Source organism: Myzus persicae, unplaced genomic scaffold (assembly GCF_001856785.1).
Source record: "Myzus persicae strain clone G006 unplaced genomic scaffold, MPER_G0061.0, whole genome shotgun sequence".
NCBI lineage: Eukaryota > Metazoa > Arthropoda > Insecta > Hemiptera > Aphididae > Myzus > Myzus persicae.
Genome location: NW_019103966.1, coordinates 136432 through 147790, shown reverse-complemented (window position 1 = coordinate 147790; position 11359 = coordinate 136432). Strand labels below are relative to the sequence as shown.

The window sequence follows — 11359 nt, the reverse complement described above, 5'->3', positions numbered from 1 at the left end:
CTCAAAATGATGTACGTACAGCACAAAAGAGAGAACATTTGGAAAAAAAACAGAAGTTTGTTTCCCGTAGGGCATAGATCATAGGATACTCCTTAGGTAGTACAAAAAAATCTCAAGAATTTGAAAATACGGTATTGAAATATATTTAAAATTCCAAAAATCCAATATTTATAATTGTATTAACTAAGGATAAAAGGGTTGAGTACTGAGTGTGCTTGGTGAAACATCCTGTATATTATTTGCCATCGTCGCCGAGTGACCTTGAGCGGTGGTGATCGGTCGTATATTATAATACATGACGGGCGTGCGCAGATCGGTCTCTTCAAGGCAGGATTTCTGCAGAAGAGACATTATTATAATAATATGTGGTCATAATAATAATATCGTAACCACCGAAACAGAATTAGGTACGCCCTTAAAGAGTAGGGACCGCGACACAGGCACACAGCCCAACAATTAATTCTATTAAGTTTTACTATAATAACATATTGTTGCCATTATACTATTGTTTAGACTGCTAGAGTCTTTTGTTTAGAGTGTAACATTTCTTGGGAAAATAATATTTATATACACGAATACTTAATGTAATAATGTATATGCCTTACAACTGTACAAGCGTGCATCACACATCTTATTATATATGTATAGAATATGTATAATGTATATTTATACACACGTGAAACAGATCACATAATTTAATTGGTATATATTATAATATTAATCTAACAACTAAAATCGCATATTGATTTTGGATTGGATCTACAATTATGTTTTTTGTTTCGTTTATTTCAAAAATAAATAACAGATCAGTTATTATAATTATTTTAAAATTTCTACTTTTTTTAGTTATTTCCTTATTTATGTATCATCGCATTTTTGGCTCCAAGTAAAAAACTATTGACATTTAATACGAGGTTCCACGGAAGTACATTTTGACAATTTTGTTTTTTTATAAATTTTAAATTTTTACAAAAATCAACAGTCATGAAAATTCGCAAATTATTTTGTAGTATAAAATTCTTAAAATAATTTACTTTATTTACCTTTAAAAATGTAATGTAAGGTTCCTCATAAGTTTATTTAAGATACTCTATAGTTTATTGTATTTTCAAATACTTAAATATTTCGTGTGGCCATTCGTGTGGTTAGGTAGGAGGTACCTACTACCTAAACTCAAAGAAGTGTCTAGTTGTGATATGCAAACATACCTATTTTTTTTTTATGAAAAATATCTTTTTTTATCATATAAACTGTCGAGGAGATTATATAGTCGAATTACAAAAGTTGTAAGAAAAAAACCGGAGATTTTATTGTTTTTATACATTTTTACGTATCTAATAGTTCAGCGTGTGATGTACTATGCCTTTACTTATATAGTTAACTAATTTCACGAAAATACTCGTGCGATGTTCACCAGTTAATAATTAATGATTATATTTATTTTTATCTTTGATTCTTAGTTTATTGTACATCATTTGATTATTGATGGATAAACGATTAACGAATAATTAATGTTGTTTAACTACTTAAAATGCAATAAAAAATATTTATCGCTTCGCTCAAACTACCGATATTAAAATTGCATTATCTATATAGATAATGTTACAAAACAATTTAGATTTTTATTTTAATAGTTATAAAATTCCACAAATGTATAAATTATTTTGTATCTAAAGTTTTATTAAATTTTAAATTTACCTATGTATATTACATACAGTTTGAAAATGTGATACAATGTGTCTATGTCCTTCCAAAGTTGTTGCAGCAATTAAAAAAGGAGAGATTATGGTTGTATGATAAATTATATGATAAATTAATATAAGTTTAGATTCTGAGCGGAGTAATGGATGCATTGATTTTAGATTGATGTGCGTAAGTAATCTATGTAGTTGAAATAATGCCACGATTTTCAACTTCAGTGTCTTATTCGATGGGTCAATATTACTGACCGCCTATGTGGTACGTAAAATTAGCTGTGGCTTAATAATTATTATACTAAAGAAAAATACAAATAATTTAATAAATATGGTGACTAATAACAGTAATAACCAATAAGTATTGTGATGGTGCAGTTTCGCACTATTATTGTACTTATTTATATTTTATTATTATAATATCTTATAGAGGTGTGTGTCATCTTACATCCGTTTTCTGTATTATCCGGAGTCATATTATGAGTTGAACTATTTTGACAAATAATAAGCAGAATGTATAAAGGTAATAATAATCCTTTAGCCTGCCAAGGTATGTGCGCTGGACAGGTCCGGATAGAATTAGCGAGTTACTGAGATTATCTCGGTTGACTATATTCTGATAGATTTTGAATTCAACTTACTTGTTCTAACACAATTTAACGGGTTTTGGGCTGGTAAAATGTCTAAAACTTGGTTGGCCAACACCTACCTACGTACCCTAAACTATTTGGTATTAATCTGCCACTACATATAGATAGACAACGTGTTCGTATAGTTACCATGTAACATTAATATAATATATGACATAAATGAATGAACAAGAAAAAAATAAATTAAGAAAACAGTGCAAAAACATTGTCATAGGCCGGGGATCAAACCACGGACGTTTATTACCTGTTGATTAAAACTTAAAAGCGACTTGTTTTAGGTAGAACGGATTAAATAGCTATTATTTTTGAAAACTGACCGGACAAGAAATGTGGAAAAGAGATGTAGGCCTCTAATCTAACTTTCCAGTGGTACTTCACCTCCTACTGTAGTCTGTAGATGGCTTCAGAGGGTTTAGTTTAGGCTTTCGGAGAGCTTATTTAGTTTCAACACTTTTCAGATCGACGACGCCATCGGACTAAGTGTTTTAGCTATATTTTCTCGAGCATTAAAATATTGAATTTGTTTGTTCTCGTGGCAACGAATCGAAAAAAAGGCAGACAAGTTGGTACCGTTTTGCTGTAAAGTAGGTTTCCAGCATGTCGTTGTAATAAATGTGTTATATATTTGAAGTAAATGATAAATCATTGCATACAAAAAGCGATTCTGAGGCGAGATGTTCTGTTACCCAACCCTAGCGGCTATCATAAATAATTAAATTTAATAGTCGAAAACAATTTAAAAAAATGAAAAATATCTCATGGCTATAAATAGTGTAATTTTCAGGTGAACTTTTTTTGTTGATAAAGGTAGAAAAACTTCTTGGAAGTTTTCTATTAAAATTTCTTATGTTAGCTATGAATGTTCAAATGCTTACCAATTTCTAACTGAAAAATAATTCGAACATTTTCGAGATTTTGATAAATTTTGTCAACATTTTAATTTTAAATGCAAATAAAAAATAATCGTGTATAATACGTATGACGTATCTATAATATTTTTGAACTTTCATTAAATAAATTTATGAGAAACCTTGCATCAAATTTCAAGCTTTCAGGTGTGAACAATTTTCCAAAATAATTTCAAAAAAATTTTTTATGGCTATAAATAGTTTAAAAATATTTCGATAATGTTAACATTTTTGGTGAACATTTTAAGTGTTTAGGGTTATACCAAAAAAATAATTGATTTTTTAAAAAATTGGTTTTTCGTAACAATTACAATTTTTTACTTTCGTTTTTCCTGAGGCTTTCAAAAACTCCGATGAATTTTCAATTTTTACTTTTTGTAGCAGGTGGATTCACTTTTCTATCAAAAAAAAATGCTGATATCAAGAAACGAAGCATATTATTATCATAGCTATACTATCCCAAATGTTGATGATAGACGAAAAGAAAAAAAACACACATCATTGTAAAATAAATATATTCATTCTAAAATACATAGAAAAGACATAATAAGTACAATTTTATTTGATAAGCGTTTTAAGGTCAAACTGTCCGTCTCCTTAAAGTGCTCAGAATTATTGTTTTCTTAATTAATTTACTTCATTCAAATTGACTATGTGGCAGAAGTTAGGTCTATGGCTTTCAATATTTATTTTAAAAATAATTACCTTGGTTGTTGTCCACAAAGCTCTTCAAGGAAAACAAGTAGTTTTTTTTAGTCAAAATATTTATACCATTATTAAACGTTATGGCATAGGCGTTATAGATACTTCTCTATTGACATTGTAGACTATATTTATGAAGGAAAATTATATAACAGTTAATTGATTGATCGATGAATGTATTGATTCTACAATGATGTGAGTTTTTTATTTTATTTTTTCATAATAGCATGTATGAGCTCCTTGGAAATCTTACATACTGTAAGATTATGTTTTTAACAGACCCTGCCTTTGAGAACATATCATTTGTATTTATACGTTTATTTTATTATTATTCTTATTAATTTATTGTATCAGTTAAGTTTAAATAAAATATTTTGCGAATCAAGATAGGTAGGTAGATAGGTAATGGTATTCGTGCTCAATGAGAATAAATAATGAATGGTTACATATTATGTACAATACAGATTGCAGTTGGCAGATTCTCATTAATTTACATTAAGTAGGTACCTATTTATTATGCATTCTAGTCAAAATAAAATAATTAACAATTTCATGGGTTATTGACTTTGGTCAATTATAGACAGATGTCATCCCCTAAGTGACTTTAAAACTGAAAACCAATATCACCATGGTAAATCAAAGAGGTATAATACATGTTCAATGTTGTCAAACATAGAGCAATGTTCTAGGATTTGTCAATTTAAAAAAAATATGCATTAAAGTTCAAAGGTCTCATAAATATGCCTAATGCAAAATTGTAGTTGGTAACGGCCCTGTACGCGACCTTAAAAACCAGTAGCAACCAAAGGATTTTTTTTTGGAAGTGGTTATGTTAATAATAATTTTTTTGAAATTTCATCCACATAATATATACCTAGCTCTGATACTAGAGAAGTAGAAATTAGAAGCACATATTTTTATGATTTCTACAACTTCAGAATTACATTTTATTGTTTGCATACTTATAATTTAAGCCATTTTAATCTTCATGCTACCATACATAACCATAAAAATGATTTATAGGTCGTTGCGTATTGGCGCTTGAGTGTTCACCTGCGACAACGATTTTTAAATTCGAGTTCAAAATATTCCAATCGACTAATTGGTTTGAACTTACCGGCTGAGATGCTATTATATAGTATTACATCGACGTTAATAAAATTGCATTTCTGTGAAATTTACTAGACAAATATGCGAAAAAATCATTAAAATGTTATAACCATTAATGTATTACCTTTATATAAAGCAAAATGTCATTCATGGTTGTCAGCACACTATATATTATTACATAAAACTAGTAAATAATAAAAACGTTCGGTGAAAAGAACATTGCACGGTGCACATATTAATACATAAATAGATTATTATATTGAGTATAGGAAAGTACTAACATACTAGCTAATACATACTTACAACTTATCTACTGGATATTTTAACCATTGATAAAAATAAATATTTTTATATCGTGTGGTTTTTTTTTTCGTTTCTATGTATATAATATATTACATTATAATAATATTATAATTTAGCAAAATATAGCACTCAGATAACTTTATACCAGTTCAAAATCTGTAAAAATTATCAAAAATAATCGGGACAGACAATAAAACAATACATTTTGGAAATCAAGAATTTCTGTACAGCAGTTTTCAACAAAATTGATTTTTTTTTTTGATTTAACCCAAAATGAATATCTAACCGTGTATAAAGATTTGAAATTCTCCCCGAATATTTATATTAGAAATTATTAACATAAAATAATATTCAAAAATATTTCGATGATTTTTCCGATTTGTGTTATTTTGAGTGATTAATAATTGAAAGAGTACTTGTGTAATATATAAATTAATGATCACCCAAGACCCAACATCCTCTTATGTTCCAAGTTCATGTGATTCTGAAGCAACACATGGACCAAAGGATAGCCACCACTGAATATAAATAATTTGTAAGTCAATATCATGTATGTCGACCCAATTTAATTTAGTATTTCCTTTTAGGTTTCTAAACATATATTTAGAACACTTTATATCCCCGTCGTGTTCTTCCATTAATTACCACTTACCAGTAAATAGTTACGATTGCTTATATTAATATATTTATTTATTATCCGGTAGTATGATGATTGTTTGTAATACGTTTTTATAATTTTATAACTGTTCAGTTCAAAGTAAATTCATACTAACCAGTATTAAAAGAATAGAAAAAATATCAAAATTTGAATATTTAATATGGATTTATACTAACTAGTACTAAACATATAGGTAACAAAATATAATAGTTTAAACTTAATTTTAAATAGTTTAATATGGAACTATAGTTTATTACGTTGTGTTAAAATATATTAAGAAAACGGGAATTTAGCACGCTCTCAGAGTGAGCTTTCTTTACTTGTTTATAATTATAATATATAAAATAATTATTATATTATCTATTTCTTTCTTGGTGAAGTTTTTAACAGACTTTTCTCCGCTATATTTAAATAAAAAAATACTTTGAAATTCATAATCACCTAATTTACTAATATTACTTAAATAAGTCCATATTTTATTGAATTATTATTATTGTTTGAGATTAATCATCTCATATATTTTATCATCATTGTATTTTCATTTAATTTACTAATAATACAAAATTCAGTAATCCCCAACTTCATGAAAATAAAATAATTATTTGTGGAGGTTAGAGGACTTCTAAGATATTGTCAATAACACAAAAGACTTAATACGTAGGTAATATTGTATGAATAAATACAAAATATATACCTACATCATAATATTAATCAATACATTATTATCATTAGAACAAATTGAATAATTATGCCATACATTTGTTTGAATTAGTTTTATTCAAAAAAAAAATCATTATTGCTTATAAAAGTTCAGCGAATTTTATGTCAATGAATATAATAATCCAACGGCACTAAAAAATGAAAATATACAAATTACGTTTATGAATACAATAAAGTAAATTATTATTATATTTGTTTTAAGATTATTTAAGTTTGTTATGTTATTATTAATTTATAAATAATAAACCAAAAATCTATTTATTTATATTTTAGCTATAATGTATTTACACAAAATCAATAAAAGGTAAATAGAATACAGCAAGCATAACTATATATGAATCAATCAATAACATTATATTTTTATAATATTATAGACGATTAATTAAACATTTTGTTTATGATCTAAACAAAAGAACTCATTTAAACACAAAAATATATAGAATATTTTTCCATTATTTACTGGACATAAAAATCATGAATATATCAGATAATCTTAAGTTTTTACTTAAATTTATTTCTTGATAACATCAAAGTTGTCAGCTTTCAATTCCTGTGACTTCAAAGATGCACCTCCAATGGAAACCTTTGATTGACTTTCAGATCCAACACTAGCGGACTTGAAAAGAGATGATGCGTCAGATGATGCCGAATCAGCAGAGAAAGTGTTGAATGGAGCTGGTGTCGAAGATCCGAAGAAAGATTGTTGGCCGAAACTGAATGGAGCAGCTGATGAACTAACGAAACCATCTTGGACGACGTTTGAGCCGAAGAAACCAGCTGGGCTGGCAGTTGAGCTGTACGAGGTTATTGGGCTAGCGGTAGAGCTGTAGAATGCACTTTCAGATGCTGGAGTAGAGCTGTAGAATGCACTTCCAGAGGCTGGAGTAGAGCTGTAGAATGCACTTCCAGAACCTTGAGCCAAACCGGATGAGAACGCTTTGTAACCAGATTGGCCAATGAGAGCTTGACTGGATTCATATCCTAAAGCGACTGGAGATTGTTGATAATAGTGAACAGTGGCGAAACGTTGAGCTGGAGCTGAAACCGGGACTGGGACCTTAACTTCAACTGGAACTTGAACTGGATATGGAACTCTCTTTTCTACGGGATATGGGACGGGCCTATCCACGGATACTGGAACCTTAACTTCTACTGGAACTGGAACATTAACTGGAACTTCGTACCTTACTGGATAGGGAACCCTCTTTTCAACGGCATATGGGACTAATTTTTCTACTGGGTATGGCACAGCCTTTTCTACGGCGTATGGCACTGGCTTTTCGACAGGTACTGGGTATGGCACTGGTTTGTCAACAGGGTAAGGTCTGTCAACATTTACTCTCACTGGGTAAGGCACGGGTTTCTCAACTGCGTATGGGACGGGTTTTTCAACTGGAACTGGAACTGCGTACGGTCTGTCGACTGGGACTTTCACTTCATAAGGTACTGGCTTTTCAACTGGATATGGCACTCTCTTTTCAACTTCGACTGGATATGGCTGAGGAACGTTAATTGGGCGGTCTACATTAACTTGTACTGCGTATGGCACGTGTTTTTCTACTGTGACTTGGTATGGGTGTGGTACACGAACATAGACGGGGTATGGAACTCTCTTTTCAACTTGGACGTAGTATGGAACTGGAACTTCCTTATGGATGGTAACTTCATGGTGGGGTGCAGGGGCGTTAGATACGACTGGAACTTCAACAGCATCGTGGCTAATTGAGTCAGACTTGATGATTGTTCCTTGAGAGTAGGCCGGGGCAAAAGCTCCAGAATAGTATGAGCCATATGATGTAGCAAAAGCGGGTGACCTATTTAAAAGAACCGCTTCTGGGTTAGATGAAACAACGGGTGAAGCTCCACCTGTTAAAATTGAAGCCGGGGTGGAAGAATATGCAAAGCTTGAATCTGATAGTGCGGCACCAGATATGAAAGGTGCTGGTGTAGATGAACCAATCAGAGCAGCTGGAGTGGAAGAAACGAAAGATCCATCGTAGAATGGAGCAGGTGTGGAAGATCCAATGAATGATGCTGCATCGAAAGATTGAGCTGCAGCAGCATTGGAGTAGGCGTTTGACGCAAAAGAGTTACCGAATGCGAACGGAGCTGGTGTGGAGCTGTAAGAAACGGATTTGAATGGTGAAGCAGTTGACGAGAATGAGCTGCCAAATGCAAATGGGGCTGGGGTTGATGTGCCAAAAGTTTTGGCTCCAAATGAGAATGATGGGTTGAATAAAGTGTCTCTTTTCTTATCGTTTTTATCCAACGACTTGACGTCCGCAAATGCGGTGGACACAACTAGGAGTCCTAGAAAAGCTACTTGGATCTAAAAAAACGAATAATAATTAAAATCATACACTAATAATTATTTATAAATCATATAATATTAAAAAATAAAACCTAGAAGGGCAAAAAAAATATTTTTTTTTCTTACGTGTAACCAACTGCAAACAGAAATAAATGAATATGCGATAGTAATATTTTAATATTATTAATGGCGGATAAGCCTACCTAAAATAATATTGGTCCATTCTATAGTCAAAACTTTCCTTGAATCGTCAAAATCGGTCGAGTATTTTTTGATTTTTTATAAGCCTCAACCTGCACCTTGCCCCTTATTTATTATAAAAGCGGTTATTCAGTTTATATTTATATAGAATACTAGAATAGTTTTATTAGCCTAAATAACAAAATATAATAAAATATAGACAATTATATCCGATCATAATAAATATTTTATTATCTTTAACCAATAGCAAACCCACATAAAAAAGAAAAAATATTCAATTTTTGTGAGCTGAAACAAAATTCCGGTTAAGGGTCATTCGTCCTATAGCGACATACATGATTACAAAACGAATTTACAAACTCTCCGAGTCTAAGCGAATCTATTGATACAAGTATATAACATTTATTGAAGACTGTCCAGTAGTTTTTGTGGCAATAGATGTCAAATAATGCATTCATTTTTAACATAATTTAATTATATTAAAGTCAGTAAAAATTATTGAAATATAATATAATTTTGTGTACAGCACAACAGTTCTTCTGCTGATAACCTAACATAACGAGTAAGTGTATAATTTATTATAATAAACTACAATAAAAAAAAAATTAAAACATTTTACAACTAATAACTAAAATAATTTAAAGCATTCCATAATAATATCAAACATCTTTCTATAAATATGGTTTTTAGTAACTTTTTATTCTTGTTTTGTCTTAACAAGACACGAGTTTATACTTGGGCAATCATAGTTACTTCTATTGGTGAAATTTATAATATTGGGAATGATTTTTATATTTATGAATTATTAATTTATAATTTGACAAGTTTGAGATTTGTATGTATCTTTAAGTTATAATCATATCATAAGTATACCAATGCAACCAGTGGATAAAAATAATATTTACTAACTGAATAAAATAAATAGTTAAAATATTCAAAAATATAATAATAGTGTTCTGTTTTTTTAGTGTACCTATCTGGTACTATAGTACCTATAAGTGCATTACGATTAATTTCTAACCATTACATTTTTAATGCTATACTCATAGATTTTAATAATAATTTTAAAGGAAGAATAGTAAAAGAGTTTCAACTTTCAAAACACATTAAATAATTTGGTTCGAAAAATAAATAGGCATATCTACAGCCTTTTTTATTGCTTAAACTAGAATTTAGGTAATTTTAAATACCTTGAAGATGTTTAAACTTAAAGGCTTACTAGTTACTAAAATAAATAAGAAATACTTGGATACTAAGTTACGTTAAGGATATAGGTAGTAGGTACCTACTAATTACTATTATATTACAATTATACTGCGGTATAATTCTTAAATGAATAAAATTGGATCTCTGTACATAATTGTATGTTTTTAGTAAGATTTTTAATAGTTGGAAACAGCTATAGAAGTATATAGTAATGTGATAGGTAAGTATAAAACGAAAATAATTTTTTGTTTTTACTCACCGTAGCACCGAACGCCATAATGCTTGTCGCTTCTGCCTTGTTGCCTGCTGTTGGTACTGTTCAACTCTGCAGCTACCAATTGACTGGATACTTTACTGAACACCGGCATTTACTATATATACACATGCGGGCACTACAATCTACTGGATGGTCGCCGGACAAAAATATTGTCAAAAACCAGTAATCTGGGATGGGAGGATTTTTTATGAACATCTGAACACAAAAAAACCCCTTCTACCTATGTTCCAAGGTTTTTTTTTTTATTACAATTTTTTTGAATTTTTCAATACATTAAATGTAAATAGTTGGTCTTAAATTGCATTATACATAATTTTATTAAACATTTTGTCTCTGTGTGGTTTTTTTGTTTGGTCTTCTTATGTCCGAAAACCGGTTGTCCGTCTGCTCATCCGAGGGTTGCATAATCTTAATATTATGTATATTATGATATGGATTCTGCAAAATGGGCGACCTTCGGCCACTAAAATGTATACCGTTCCACATCTATTGACTCGCAGCCATTCGCTTCTTCAATATTGTCACTAAGGTGTCGTATAATATGAGGTGAATGAGATGCGCTCGGTAAATGGTAATCACGATTCACGATGATATTGGATGCAAAACGGGTCAAATCGTA

At 30.1% G+C, this 11359-nt stretch overlaps 1 protein-coding gene across 1 annotated transcript; it reads right to left on the bottom strand.

Annotated features, from left to right (window-relative positions):
- Nucleotides 1–6783: 6783 nt before the first annotated feature.
- LOC111036999 (skin secretory protein xP2-like) lies at nucleotides 6784–10855 on the bottom strand. Its single transcript, XM_022319344.1, has 2 exons — nucleotides 10723–10855; nucleotides 6784–9074 (listed from the first exon to the last, which is right to left on the bottom strand). Exons 1-2 carry the CDS (start codon nucleotides 10738–10740, stop codon nucleotides 7257–7259), a joined length of 1836 nt encoding a protein of 611 aa, XP_022175036.1. The 5' UTR covers nucleotides 10741–10855; the 3' UTR covers nucleotides 6784–7256.
- Between the last annotated feature and the right edge of the window lie 504 nt (nucleotides 10856–11359).